This window comes from Nuphar pumila, chromosome 8 (genome assembly GCF_984573655.1).
Source record: "Nuphar pumila chromosome 8, dmNupPumi1.hap1.1, whole genome shotgun sequence".
Taxonomy (NCBI): Eukaryota; Viridiplantae; Streptophyta; class Magnoliopsida; order Nymphaeales; family Nymphaeaceae; genus Nuphar; species Nuphar pumila.
The window spans coordinates 10,687,346-10,702,561 of NC_143256.1; the positions used below are offsets into that span (position 1 = coordinate 10,687,346).

The following is a 15,216-nucleotide window of genomic DNA, read 5'->3' on the forward strand; positions in this document are numbered from 1 at the left end:
GAGATAGGAAAATTACACAATATATAATGTTGGAAAAATGTCTACAAAATATCACAATATATTTTCATATTTAAGATACAGAATATGCCATTGTAAATTTTAAAAAGGGATTTTTTTTTAAATCATCCCTATCTAACAAGGCATTTCCAAACTCATCCCTGCCTTATAACAATTCTCAAAATTGTCCCTGCCATTTTAGTTAACCCTTTCACATCCCTCCTCTAAAGTGGTTGAAGGGAAAGTACTCGAGAAAGTAAAGTAAGGTTAAGGGTGTTTTGGTAATTTTTCCTTTTAAAATAAGCAAAAAGTTTTAAGTTGAGTAAGAGTAAGACAGAATACATGGAATGTCGGTTTAGTAAGCAACGAAGTAGTGATGGGAGTGTAGTGAAGCTTGGTGAGCAAGAAATATCAGTGGATGATTGTTTCAAATATTTGGGATCTATCATTTAAAAGTATGGAGAAATTGATGGAGATGTAAATCATAGGATAAAGGTTGGGTGGATAAAATGAAAAAGTGCAACTGGAGTGTTGTGCGATCGTAGAATGCCATTGCGGTTGAAGAGAAAGTTTTATAGGACGACTATTAGGCCTGCTTTACTATATGGTACTGAATGTTGGGCTGCCAAGAGACATCATATTCAAAAAATAAGTGTAGCTGAGATGCGTATGCTGAGATGGATGCGTGAAAATACAATAAAAAATAAGATTCGAAACAAGGAGATACGTAAGAAGGTACGCGTTGCACCCATTGAAAATAAGATGAGAGATAATCATTTACGGTGGTTTGGACATATTCGGCGAAGGCCTAATGATGCTCCAATTAGAAGGATGGAGAAATGAAAAAATATATTAGTTAAAAGAGGTCGGGGTAGGCCTAGGAAGACTTGGATGAATATGATAGGAAAGGATATGAATGCTTTGAACCTCACCGAGGACATGGCATTGGATAAAAATGATTGGAGGAGAAGGATTCATGTGAAAGACCCAGAATGATTTTCTTTTTTGGTTTATATCGCCGACCCCAATTGTTTTGGAATGAAGGCGTAGTTGTTGTTGTTGTTGTGAAACAACTGTGGTCAATTCTAAACCACATTTATCTAGCCGGACATTGCCGAAAGGCTGAAAGTGCACCAACGTTTTTGAAACATATGGGTGTTCTTGGCAATGGCCGACAACGCAGGGATGGATTTGGAAAAAACCCTTTAACAAAAAAATAAATAACAAAGTATCAGTATCATGGTAAAATCATTATAAAATCACAATAAAATTTTAATATCTTTAAAATAAGTGATATTTGGAAGGTGTAAGATTTTATCATATCTTAAAAATATCCTGGTTAAACCATGATAATTTTAAGACGTTGCCCAATTTGAGTACTTTGCTGATCATGTGAAAATCAGTCCAAGACACTCCATTATACAACGGTAGTATGTTCATACCGGCCCATTCACCTTTTAAGAGTAAAAATAAAAATAAAAAAAACTGTGATGCACGAACTCATTTGGACTCGGTCCAGTCTCTGGTTAGTTGGTAGACCATGATTCAATGAGTTCAGTGACCTCCTGTCTAGGCTTGACCAAAGTCAGGCTAATGATGTACATTTTACCACTGCAGTCTGCCCCATGACGCAAATAAACCAGCTTAAGGTACCACAACTTGCACAGGTTGACTCACTCCATGACGACTCTACACACTGAACCCTGCCCCAACTTGAGTCAACCAAGCGATCAACATAACCAGACAAAACCCCAACTCACAAGCTTCCAACTGGGCTCAGCCAAATTTCCAGATGGTGGTACTCCATAGAATCGACCTACAAAAGGGAAAAGTCAGAGTGAACAAGGCCAGATCTCCCACTGAATCCACACCCTAAACACTCTACCTATATTCATTTAAAGATCAGTACTTAGCCCAAAGCATGAAAACGATGACTGATGAGTGATATGGACCTCACCAACTACGGTACAACAACAACTACGCCTTCATCTCAAAACAATTGGGGTCGGCGATATGAACCAACAAAGAAAATCATTATGGGTCTTCCACATGAATCCTTCTCCTCTAATCATTTCTATCCAATGCCATGTCCTCGGTGAAATTCAAAGCATTCATATCCTATCTTATCATCTCTATCCAAGTCTTCCTAAGCCTACTCCAACCTTTTTTAACTAATATATTTTCCTATTTCTTCATTTTTAACTGAAGCATCATTAGGCTTTCGCCTGAAGTAAAAAAAAAAAATAGTTAACGAGGTAAAACCTGCAAGTTGCAACGTTTCTACCCTCCTTTGGCAAAAGCAGTAAAAAAAAAAAGAAGAAGAAGAAGAAAAAGAACAAAGAGAAGAGACGCAAGGACCACACTGAACTCCAAAACTGTACTGATCCTGCAGCTAGGAGTTAAAATATTTGATGAACACCTTCAAGAAAACTTGTCTTATCGTCTGGTAGGAAAGATGATCAAACCAAACATTCACCCACCAACTTTCACCTGGCTCACCTCAAATCTCTAGTTTCGGTAAATAAAGCCAAAATGGTTTTTATCTTTGGGTAAATAAACTATTACCACGACTGGGAAGCGAGCACAGCCCCGGTCTAAGCAGGACGGGTGGGTCAGCAGGTGTCATGACGCAATAGGGGAAAGGTGGGGCCTAGACCGTACACAGTGTGTTGTTCACCTGTTTGGGTCGGTAGAAGTAAGGGAATGGATACGGTACGCGGTCCGAATCCATGCCAACGCGATATGGTACGGAATACGGATACGCGGGCAGGGGGATTCAGTCGAGGATCCACGAAAGGTGGGACCCACCTTTCCGTTTTTTGATATCCCAGAAAAGGAAAGGTCAGGTGAATCCGGATTTTGCAGTTTCTTTTTTTCAATTTTTCGCATTTTTTCAAGAGCTTAGGGTTTGACGAATCCGGCAAGGTTGGGCAGTGAACCGGTTGGAGTATGAGTGACCCGGTACGATTCTTTGTTCTTATGAAGATTTGGGTAGGTGACTTTGGGCAGGCGTCAAGTCGGGTATGAGTACGGGTCGGGTACCCGACCCATCAGGAATTCAGGGTATACCCGAACCTGCCCAGATAACAAATTACCCAGTCTGCATTTGGGTTTGGGTTTTGCCGGGTTATGAAAACTGAATCCCAAACCAGGACACGCATAATTTAGGAGATTTATTTTAACTGAAAATACATATAAAATACGCGTGTCGGGTACCCTGCAGAAATAATAACCCAACCCAACCCTGGCCTGCATATTGCTTGATTCCGGTTTGGGTCAACCCCAATATTATTTGGGTCAATGTTTTTCATGTCCATACCTGGAAATTCAGGTTCGGGTCAGGTTGGGTACCCCACGCAAACCGGATCGATTGACAGCCCAAGGTATGACCCAATTCCTCCCTTTTTCGATCCGATAAGACTTTTCAGACCTAATAAAAAGGTCAGGTTTACGAGATTTCAAGCCAGAACCAGGTCTGACATGAGATTTAGTTCCATTTTCTCTTGTTCTGTCTAGAGAAGTGGACCTAGATTCATTGCAGGTCCGACCCAATGATAGCCGTAGTGACAAGTTGCACTTGGGTGTTGGCTATTGAGGTGAAAAGATCAGGTGCAATATGATATCACAAATATTTTTGTGCATTAAGCACTTGATCACCCTCCTTCTTGAGGACATGGCATGTAAGTTGTGAGTAGGGATGGCAGTGGGGCGGGGCGGGGGACAAGGTCTCCACCCCCGCCCTGCCTCAAGATTTTATCCTCCACCCCGGCCTCCATCCCCGGCGGGGATGGATTTTATCCTCCGCCCCCACCTTCATCCCAGTTTCATGTCCTCCATCCCCGGTTCAAAGGCGGATGAGGCGGGGCGGGGCGGGGATATTGCGGGGAAAAGTGGTCGGGGCGGGGATGAGACGGGGTGGGGAAAAGTGCACATCCATCCCCGCCTCCATCCCCGGACGGGGATGAATTTTAACCTTCGTCCCCACCTTCATTCCTGTTTCATACCCTTCATCAAACGGGGCGGGGCCCCGCTTTCCCTCGGTCCACTGCCATCCCTAGTTGTGAGGCCCAAGTGCTTAAAGTACAATTTTTGTGCCATGCGATTGCACCCGATCCGTACTCGCTATTGAGTGTTTTTATGAGGCCTTGTTGGTCAATACTAAGGGTGTCAACTGGGCCAGGTTTACTCGGACCCGACCCAAACCAAACCCTATAGGGTCCAGGTATGGTGATAAATAAGAAAACCCGATTAAGACCCGGGTTCAGACCCAAAGCTACGATTAATACATGGACCCAGGTATAGTTTGTGAAATTTTATACAAGACCCAGACCTGACCCGAGTTCTGATTAAGAACCACAAATTTTCAATGTAAAAGTGATAAAAAATATAGTTTTACCGGGTTTGGTTCATGTAGTTCTTATATGGATCGGGTATGATTTTTCTTAAAATGGACCCGATACCATACCCAAAAATCAGGTTCAAGTTTGGTTTTACCTGGGTCCGAACCAAAACTGACCCGTCGACACCCCTAATCAATACTAATGAGAAGAAGTGTCAATGGGCTGAGCCAACCTGCTTATGCAAAATATGTGGGCTTGACAAGGTGTTGGCCAAGCCTGACTATGGATGGCACTGGACCGGGGCGGGGGATAAGGTCTCCACCCCCGCCCCGTTTCAAAATCCGAACATCCATCCCCACAAGGGGATGGATTTTAACCTCCACCGCCGCCTCCATCCCCGTTTCATGTCCTCCATCTCCGGTTCAAATGGAGGCGAGGCAGGGCGGGCCCGTTTTCCCTTAGTTTATAGTCATCCCTTAAAGGATTCGGGATGGGGCGGGGATTGGGATGGGGACGGGGTGGGGAAAAGCTAAGTTCATCCACGCCTCCATCCCCGCACGGGGATAGATTTTAACCTTCATCCCCGTTTCATGCCCTTCATCCCCGGTCCAAACGGGGCGAGGCAGGCCGGAGCCCCGTTGCCCCCCGGTCCACTGCCATCCCTAAGCGTGACCTTTTGCACCAAACATGGGGCGGGTCAGGGGGCTATTCTGCAAGCTATAGTCCCGGCAAGTTGGCCTGATCTGCATTATGACGATTCTGAGATTGGTGCAGAATTTAGGACAGACATGAACAGGCTGGGCAGTGTCTTTAGGACCAACAGCCTTGGTATAAGGCAGAACTGGGCCCAATCTGTCCCATTTTGCAGCACCTACTAGCTAGTCCAGTTCATCTTAACGATAACGTATATAAATGTTAAAGAAGCCAAGGCTAGGGCTAGCTCTTGACCGAGTTGATCGACTCCTAATTATCGTGGATCGGTCATGGCCCTAGGTCACAGAAATGCAACCATAATGCAATGCAAGACTAGGCACACAGACTAGTGCCACCCTAGGTTTGTCAAACTGCTTACGATTGACCAACTACGACAGAAATTCAGCCTTAAAACCAGCTCAAAACAATGTCTAAGGCTGGTTAATGATATGGATATGTACAAATGGATCGGGTTTCTTGGGACCTCCGATCTGAACCTGCATATTATTTTTGGATAGGGATCTCGAAATAGAACCTTTAAATGTATTAAAATTGGATTGGGATTTCTGTTATCGAAACTTGGATTGAAATCAACATTTTTTGTTAGATCTGTATCCACACATGGATACATCAAACCCGGTTCCCTTTGAGTTCGTTCTTTTGCACGTAACTTAGCCAATATACAACCCGTACCACCCTACATAACCCGAGACTAAGACCGATTCATCATGCCAACCAGATGATCCAAGGTCAGAAAGGTTGGCCAGTCAATGATTGTTTTGACTATTTCGCAATCAACGAGCGAAAATCGTGCTTATGCACGAGCTGGGTCAGACTGTCTTACTTTTCAGAACACCAAGAAAAAACAAACACGATCCCGAGTCGGCAGATTTACCGATACGGTTCATCACCAATGGAGGAATACGTCTCGGACCGATACGGAGGGTTTCGTATGAGGAGGAGGATTACGAGGGGGTGACGTTCACGAGGAAGGGGAGTATGATTGGTCCTTGTTGAGGGTCTGACCGGCACATGGCCCTCTGACGGATCGGGTGCTCAGAAGGAACCGAAACGAAAACTGAAAGCTCTAGGGACAATTGGTCCACGACGCTTTTGACCTGTCCAGATCCGTCAAAAAAGCTACCGTATTTTACGCGCACGTCACGAAGAAGAGGAGAAATTGCTTCACCTTTTTTTATTTCGTTTTTATTATTATTTCCTTCTAAAGATTGGGTTATCTGTCCTCCACTGTAGGGTTCTGACCCTACGGCAAAATTCGAGGAGGGGACCACGATCGACCCATCAAACAACCTCATGCAGGACAGTGGTAACTGGACGATGCGAGAGAGAGAGAGAGAGAGGACACTCATCCCTACCAAGCTTCGTTTCACACCATGAAAAATAATTTTTTTTCCTTTTTTGTTACTAGCTTTTTAGCTCCGCTTGTGTGGCAGGAGCAGTTAGTGCACGTCACCTTGTATGGGAAAGTTGCAAGTTCGAATCCCTATGATATAGTTGTATAAGGGGTCTGCCTAACCCCAGTTTTCTCTGTGGAAAAAAGTGTCTTGAGTCTCAATGGCTCTTATTGCTTTCAAGGTGTTGGACGAATTCACTGAGGTGATTGTAATGCCCCATCAATTCTTATGTGGTAGTTTTTTTCTTTTCTTTTTTTATGAAAGGCAAGCTGGGGTTAAGCTGGGGTTAGGCAGACCCCCTACAAGTTACTCTATACCATTGGGTTTTGAACCTGCAATGTCTCAACACAAGGTAACATGCATTAGTTGCTCCAACCGGACAAACGGAGCCCAGTGGGTAATTCTTGTGTGGTAGTTGTCAATTGTGATTGCAATTACAATAGAGGACGTCTCACCTTCTCATACTTTCCATAAAAAAATCTCTTCAACGTCTTTATGTCAAACGATTAAGCACCACGAGGGGTGGCAATCCGGTCAGGTTGTCCGGTCGGGTTGGTGGGTCAGCATACCTCAACATGAACCTGACCCGTTTATTAAACAGGTCGGCTGTGGCAAACACGAACCCGACCTATTTATTAAATGGGTAACCCGACACGACACGGTTAACTCATTTAATAAACGGGTCAGGTCGGGTAAATGGGTTGGTGGGTTGGCGGGTCAAGTTCAGGTAAACGGGTTGGCGAGCGGGTTGGCAGGTCGGGTTTGTGTAAATGGGTTGACCCGCCTGCCTAACCCGTTTATTAAACGGGTGAGCCGGGTTGGCATACCCCTAACACGAACCCGACCCATTTAATAAACGGGTTAAGAGGGTCGACCCGTTTACAACACGAACCCGTTTAAGCCAAACTCGAACCCGGCTAAGAAGCGGGTTGGCGGGTCGTGTCAGATTTTGCCACCCCTAAGCACCACCACAGTAGTTTGAATAATGCTCAAACTCCAACCATCAAGGCTTGTTTGATTCCTTGTCTAAGATTGGATAGAATCAAAACACATGTTATTTAGGTTCTATAACAGCGGTATCCCGTTCAACATTTGTGTCAACTGCACAAGAAGTGTTTCTTAGCCTAACACATGAATAATGGGTCAAATTTCTTCATTATGGATCATACCACTCAATCCACTCAACCATACGTGTGTTTTAACATGTTTATTATGGATATGAATCTCGGATTGAATCTAAAAACTAAAACATATTTCAAATTTGAATAATTTGACAAAAATAAGAATTGATATTTTATTAATATATAAATGCTTTAATCAGTGTGATATTGGATCTAATTATAAAATTTTATCAAAAGGTTATGGATTTTAGCCCCAAATATGGATCTCGAATATGATCCAAGTACAAAAAAATCAAATTTAAATTTTGGGTAATTTGAGAAAAAAATAAAAAAATAATATTTTTTATATACAAAATATAAAAACCATAAATAAATCATAAAACCCTAAAATGCAAGAAAATAAATCATAAATAAACCAAAGAAAAACACCAAGAAAAAATAAAAAATAAAAAAAAACACTAATCAATGACAATAAAACAACCCAATAAATAAATATCAAAGGAAAAAAAACCTAATAAATAAAATTAAAAAACTTTAATTATTTAAAAAAACTAAGAAGATCAACGAAAAAAATTAAAGAATATCAAAGCCCTAATCAAAGAAAAACCATAATCAATGACAATAAAAAAAACTCTCTAATCAATAATAATCAAAGAAAAAAACCTTAATCAAAGCTCTAATCAAAGAAAATAAAAACCTCAATAAAAAATAAGTCTTAATAAAAAAATTTAAAAAAATCAAAACTCTAATAAAAAAACCCTCATAAGAAGGGAGAGAAAAAGAGAGAGAGAGAGGAACAAAGAATAGGAAGAAGAAAAAAAGAGAAGAGAGACAGAAAGAGCTCACCCGGTTGTCGTCGCAGGAGAGAGAGAGGAACAAAGAAGGGAAATAATTAAAAAAAGGGAGAGAGAGAGCTCACCTCTAGCCTCGCCTGCAACCCCTGCACAGAAGAGGGAGAGAGAGAGAGCTCACCTCTGGCCTCATCTGCAACCCCTGCACAGAAGAGGGAGAGAGAGATGGGAGGAAGAATGAGAGGGTCGAGGAGATCCCCGCTCATTTTTTTTGTTTGAAGAGTGTCTCGTCTTCTTCTTTTAGACACAGTGGGCATCCCTAGTTTGTTTTGATGCGCATTATTTAAAGCGGCGTCTAACATGCCCTCAACACTCTTATCGAGTGTCAGTACCCATGTTCCAAACCGAACCTTCAGAATGGGGCAGGTGCAGTGTGAATCTCTACTGAGTAAAAAATGCATCAAGTGTAAGAACGTGAGGTATGTGTTGGCTTGATTGGTGATGTGTGGTGATAGCATGACACGCGATAGACAACAATATCACTGTTAGTGCATCATTGTATGGTAGCACAGATGTGGAGCGTTGTTTGGTTAAGCAGTGTCAACAGATAAGAGAATGTTGCCTTTGAAGATTTAGTTAAGAACTTCTTGGCTTGCAGAAGTTTTCCATGCGTAGCGTTTGGACGCATGGGGGTGCACGGAGGTTAGGGCCAATTTCCTCAGAGATCACCTTAGGTGATTCCGAGTATGGTGACTCGGGGTTAGGCGAGTGAATGCATAAGTGCCAGTGAATGAATTTGGATGGTTCTCTTAGCTATGGTGTTCAATCATCAACTGGTCTTCGAACTTGAGACTGCAAGGTCTTGTTCCTTTAATGACAAGGTTTTGTTGTAGTGTGTGTATAAAGTCGTAATATGCTCTATGGCATGCAAGGCAAAGACAGGTTTGTATTCTTTTTCGATCGCTAGTATGGGGCGACTATGCACTAAGTGGCACAAACTAGATAGAAAACACATTTGAAGATGTGCTTGATCACCTTTCGCTAGGCTGCTGTGCACGAGGTGGTGAGCAGGACCAATGAAATGATTCAACATATAAAAAAGTGTTGGTGCATGGACTTTAGCCGTTAGGCTGACCAGACCGGGCAGTCAGACATGTGGCGGGTTTGCAAAAAAATCTATGCCCGTGGCAAATTGGCATCAAAATAGAAAGATTTACAAAAACTTTGTTGTTCATTGAGTGTGACACTGAAGGGGACAGTGATGGTTTATCCTGATTATACAAATTTGCGCAGCTGAAGTGTTGTTGACCAATCACAAAAGCAAGATGTTGGTAGGGTGGTATGGGTCATCTTATCGATGGTAAACAAAAGTGTAAGGTTATTATTCAGTTAGCTAAGAAAACATGGATAAGCTAAAGATTCCTACCAGTTATGCGTTAGGCTAGCAGGTGTAGTGTGTCGTTTGTCTTGTGTATGTAGAAAATGCATGTTAGATTCGGCCAGATGGATTTGCACATTTAAGTATAAGAGACCCAATAAAACTTTTATATTCTCTCCTAAGATTGTGGGTTAGCGGAGTGTCAATCTTGAGCAGAATGCTCATTGTTTTGGTCTCTTGAGTTGGCAGTTATTCTGTGGATTGTGTGTGCAAAAAAAATTGTTGTTCGTGGCTCGTCCATTTGGTTTCTGTGTGAACATTTTGTTGGCTCCAGATGAGAGTTACAGTATTGGGCTGTGTTGCCCCTTATATGGACAAATGCTCGAGAAGACGCTTTGAAGGACCGCTTTGGAGTGATACGCAAGTAGGCATCCCTCACTTGAGGACTAGTTTGAATCGTTGAAAAACCACAAGTTGGTGCCCAAAAGAAAGTTGATACCCCTATGACACGCGTTCATGATCGTCCTTCTATGCGAAGACCACAAATAGCTTGAAATTGCCCTTGCCAGGGTCGAAAGGCACCTCAATCATGAGCATGAATACAACAAATTTGTCGTGTAGGCGAGGATGACCCACTTGTGTATGAGATTGCACAGGGGTTCCACAAATAAAGAATGCTTGATGTTGATGGAGCGAAAGGTTGTTGTCTAAGTGATCGAAGACGCGTTAAGGAATAAGACTTGACGTGTTAAAGGTTGCAGCGATGGTGAATTAAAACCAGAATAAGTTGAGTAGAATAAAGAAAAGAAGTAGACCAAAGATAAGTTAAGACTGTGTTCTTACTTGCACCGGCATGGTTTGAGTGAGAGAGAATGTCTCAAACCGAGCCTTCAGAATGAGATAGGTGCAGTGCAGAGCTCTACTGAGTAAAAAATGCATTGAGTGTAGAAACATGTGGTATGCATTGGCTTGATCGAGAACGCGCAGTATGTGTTGGCTTAATCGAGAACGTAGCACAACATGCGATAGGCAACAATGTCGTCGTTACTACATCGTTGTATGACAACACAGACGTGAAGCATTGTTTGGTTAAGCAGTGCTAACGAATCAAAGGATGTTGCCTTTAAAGATTTGATTAAGGACCTCTTGGCTTTAGTTTTTCACGCATAGTGTTTGAACGCATAGTGTTTGAACGCACAAGATTTGATTAAGGACCTCTTGACAACCGAGTATGATGACTCAGGGCTAGGTTAGTGAATGCCTAAGCGCCGATGAATGAGTCTGGACGGTGCTCTTCGCTATGGTGTTTAATCATCAACAGAACTTCAATCTGGGACCCACAAGATCTTGTTCTTTCAATGACCCACAACCCTACCACGCCACAAGATCCAAACCAGCTTAAACAGGGGCTACTCCAACGTAGTCATCGTGGCCGTGCTTTCTAAACTTTCATCTTGTTCCCATCCATGGCAACCAACGCCACACGTACGGAAAAAGTCTCGAGCTGATGCACCAAACAGCTCATAAAGCAACAACACGTGCCTGCCTGGCTACTCTTATTCCCACTTGGGGGAAACCATGTCCAAATGGAAGAAAAGCACACGAAGGAGAAAGATCAGGTCCATTAAAATAACACATCCGCCAATCCATGAAGAGCAATAATTCTAAAAGAATTATCAAAGTACACAAGAAATTAAAAACAATGGCGCACTTGTATCAAGATGTTCGAGCCACGAAAACTGACCAAAGGACCTACCATTGTCTCATATATATATATATATATATATATATATATATATATATTTCTAGAATATGAGAACTAAAAATATTGGCATTTTCAACACTTTTTTTGCAAATCCAACCATGTGGATGTGCATGGCATAATGAATTTGTCAGAAATCTGGTATTTTCGATGGAAAAAAATCCGATTTTTGAATGCTTGAATATTTATGAAGATTATGAGCCATTGATTTTAAAGCTTTTATGCATCAAAATAGGATGATTCAATAGTGGGTTGTTATAAAACCAAGCATGTAGATCAAATCTGTACCGTTAGATTCAAGAAAAAGAAAAAAAATCCATAAAAATAGTGGTTCACGCGTTAGTTTTCATATTCTATATGGAGAGAGAGAGATTAGTAGCTCTTAAACAGTTTTATATTCTAAGCATCCAAAACACTTCAAGGACACAATTACATGTATTTTTTGCATAATCTAATCTTGTAAATTTGTTTGTCAATGCCAATTTACTAGAAATCGTGCTTTGGATAGAATCATGAATTTAACCACACAAGTTTGATTTTGCCGTAGTAATCAAGTTTTTGTGTGAAATGAGCTATTGATTTTTTATTACTCTAAAAGCACATCTAAACATTAGATAGATTATTAAGAATACATGCGTGAGCTTAGATTCAAGCAAGCACCTACGCATAAGGTTGTTCAAAGTCACACATTTAGTAGCATAGAAATATAAATGAAAAAAGCTGAACATATCCAATTATGAGTGAATCTTATGAATTACTCAACAGCTTGAGGACACAAATTAGTGAAAAGGAGAAGGAAAGAATAACATAACCACGAAAGGTTCTTTGCATGGAAAGAAGTACGCGTTCGGCTGCACGCAATTGTCTTTCCCTATTCTCTTCCTTCTCTCTCCCAAACGAACACCGGTTAGTCATTCTTCTCGCCGAGATCAATTTCACTAGCTTCAACCCTTTCACAAAAGTGGGGAAACGAAGGAAAACTGCAGCACAGTCACGAGTTGTGGGTACTAGCTTCCGTTGATATATAACTAAAGATCTGGTGAACCGCAGTTGCAATCTCATCGGCTGATCCCAGTTTACAGTCTTCCTCGATCTGCACGCAACCCATTTATATCTATGAGATCTATATATGGGTGTCACTCAATGGGCCATAATTCAGACTAAAAACAATGAAAAAATGGAAACAAGAAGATGGGTGTTCTACTAAAATCTGTTGCAGTAAAAATCGATCTAGGATGTGAGGAAACAAGAAAATAAAAAGGTGGGGATAGAGAGGAAGTTCACCTTAAGGTTGAAGGAATAGAGGACAGAGGAATCGACGGTGGTGACGTTGAGGTGAAGAATAGAAAGGTCGAGATCTTCGAGTGCAGCGATGGCTTTGAAGAGCTGGCCGGGTCGCCAGAGGGAGAGGACCTTGAGGTTTGCATGCATCTGGATGAGTGTGACCTCGATGTCGGCAACCGCCGATTTGTTCTCTGCGGTGAACTCGTTGGCCCGTCGATCGGCATAGCTGTCCATGAGGTACTTGTAGTTGCATTGCGAGTAGGTCGTATACTGAGGTGACATGAAGAAACCATTGAAAGGAACGGCGGTGTCGGGGCTGAACCCCTCCTCAGACTGTCTTCTCCTCTTCTGCGCTTGAAGCGACTGCAAGAGTTGCTCCAGCTCCTTCACGAAATCGATTGCACCCCCTATAATCGAGGCCTGATCTCCCTGCAACAAGAATGAAAATTAAAATCTTAACAGAGAGAGGCTACGAGTTACTGGGACTATGCAAGATTTATTCTTTAAAAAATAAGAAAAAATAGTTTATGCAACAGATTAGGCTAACAGTGTGGTTAACTAAAGCCCAAAGGGTTTAGAAGACTAGATCCTGGTTATCTTGATGAAAAATGGTTCTGCTAAGATGGGTATTGAAGCTAACCCTTGGATCTTTTCTGAAGTCACAAAAAGAAGAAGAAAAATATAGGCTAAATAAAAAATGTATTTGGGTGTGTTGATAAAACCTGAAATCATAAAGTTTTGCTGAAAACGTGAACCAAAAGATGCAACAACTAACAAGTACTCAGTTTTAATTTGAGCCTAATCTTGAATAAGATGCTTAATCAAGTCAAATTACACAAATGAAAACCCTAAGATTAGTTGGTTTGGCAGTAAATTATGGATGGGCGCTCCTATGAGAACAGAAAACCACCTGCTTCATTTGAGGCCACATTTTAGTTTTTTTCTTTTTTTCCTTCCGACCCTTCTGTTAATAAAACAATTAGGATTAATAAAAAAAATAAACACTGGGCAAGGTTCCAGGGTGTGCATACTCTCTGTATGAAGGAAGGAGGCATGAGAGACCGGAGGGCGTTGAGGTGTTCGTTCATCTGTTTCCTCCTGTTGCGTTCCACGGCGATATGGGTCATCCTCTGGCTCTCCACCTCCTCACTGTTCTTGTTCGGCTTAGAACGCTTCCTCTTCTTCCTCTCCCTCACCACAGGCGGCTTCTCCACCATCTGCTGCGCAGAGCCAGCAGGCTTCCAAGACGACGAACCGGAAGTCCCATCCTTGCCGTTTGCGGGGGAGCCCGGTTCTTCGTTCGACGATTGCGGCGGCATCAGCTCCCTCGTCTCGGATTTCACAGGCGAATGAGTCTCCGAGACGTGCGTGATGCAACTCTCCAGCTCCATGACTCTAGTGTCCATCTCCGCTAAAGAGTTCTGCTGCTGCTGCAGGGTCAGCAAGAAGGACAAGTTTGGTTCTGTGGGGAACAGTGTGGTGGAGGGTTGGGGCCTCCCTCCTTCTAGCATCTGCAGGAACGCCATGTTTGGCATTCTATCCCCAACCCTCAGTGATTCTGTACTCAAGAGGGGTCCCCATCCTCCCCCATAGCTCAAGTCTAGAGCATGGCCTCCGTCGTAGCACTCCACATTCTGATGGTTAACCTCTCCGAATATCTGCAAGCCCAACAACAAACAGGAGAGTCAGCACTCAGCGCACACCTCAGGCTATTCAAAGAACAAGAGGGTCTCAGTCAGAGAATTTGAGAGTTAATGCTCACTGGAGGTCATACATTCCTCCCTCGGGATTGAGTGAATTCAGGTCAAGGGTAGAATGTTAACAGGGTGCAGAAGGGAGTCATGGTTTCAGTTATTCATTGCTAAAGAACATGAAGTAAACGCCGAGTTCCCAATATGGGGAGTTGGAGGAAAAGTTGGTCATAGAGAAACTCACGCAAGGATTGATGATGGGTCCTTGGAGTCTCTCCATGGGGGCAAACCCCTCTGCTTCTTCAAGTGTCAGGTCTCTTCAATGCCTTCAATTCCCTGCGCAACATTCAGGTATTGGTCGAGGGTTCCCTTGCAATTAATAATGGAGGCAATGGACAACCGCAAGACCTCCTCCCTCCCCTCCCTTTTTTTTCCCCTTCCTGTGTGAATTGTACCCTCGGTTTCCTTTTCCGTAGTGTGGCTTCCCCAACTAGAGGTGAACAAGCAGGCACACATTTAATGCCTTTGTGCCATCAAAGGTAGATGCGGGTATCCTTGCAATAAATTGGAACCGTAACACCCGGAAGGGATGAGAGGGAAGCAAGGAGTCGTTTGAAAAGCAGAAAAAATCCAAAAAAATGAGGGATTTGTGGGGTTGGGACTTGGGAGGTAAAGAAGTGAGAAGAGGAATGTATTTGGATTTTGAAGAGAAAAAAAAAGGAGGTAGCATACAGGGGGAGGAAT

The 15,216-nt window shown here is 42.6% G+C and overlaps 1 protein-coding gene across 1 annotated transcript; it reads right to left on the minus strand.

Annotated features, from left to right (window-relative positions):
* Positions 1-1,753: 1,753 nt before the first annotated feature.
* LOC149829599 (transcription factor bHLH67-like) lies at positions 1,754-14,960 on the minus strand. The gene is made up of 5 exons (XM_090016273.1): positions 14,717-14,960; positions 13,742-14,439; positions 13,422-13,434; positions 12,782-13,210; positions 1,754-1,813 (listed from the first exon to the last, which is right to left on the minus strand). Exons 1-5 carry the CDS (start codon positions 14,750-14,752, stop codon positions 1,754-1,756), a joined length of 1,236 nt encoding a protein of 411 aa, XP_089872399.1. The 5' UTR covers positions 14,753-14,960.
* Positions 14,961-15,216: the final 256 nt, after the last annotated feature.

Bases quoted from the DNA above. Each gene is read 5' to 3' on its own strand.
- LOC149829599 (XM_090016273.1), bottom strand. From the start codon at position 14,752: ATGGAGAGACTCCAAGGACCCATCATCAATCCTTGC. The intron at 14,440-14,716 runs GTGAGTTTCTCT...TTGGGCTTGCAG, and splicing joins GACCCATCATCAATCCTTGC to ATATTCGGAGAGGTTAACCA. The intron at 1,814-12,781 runs GTGAACTTCCTC...TCCCTTTTGTAG, and splicing joins TCTATTCCTTCAACCTTAAG to GTCGATTCTATGGAGTACCA.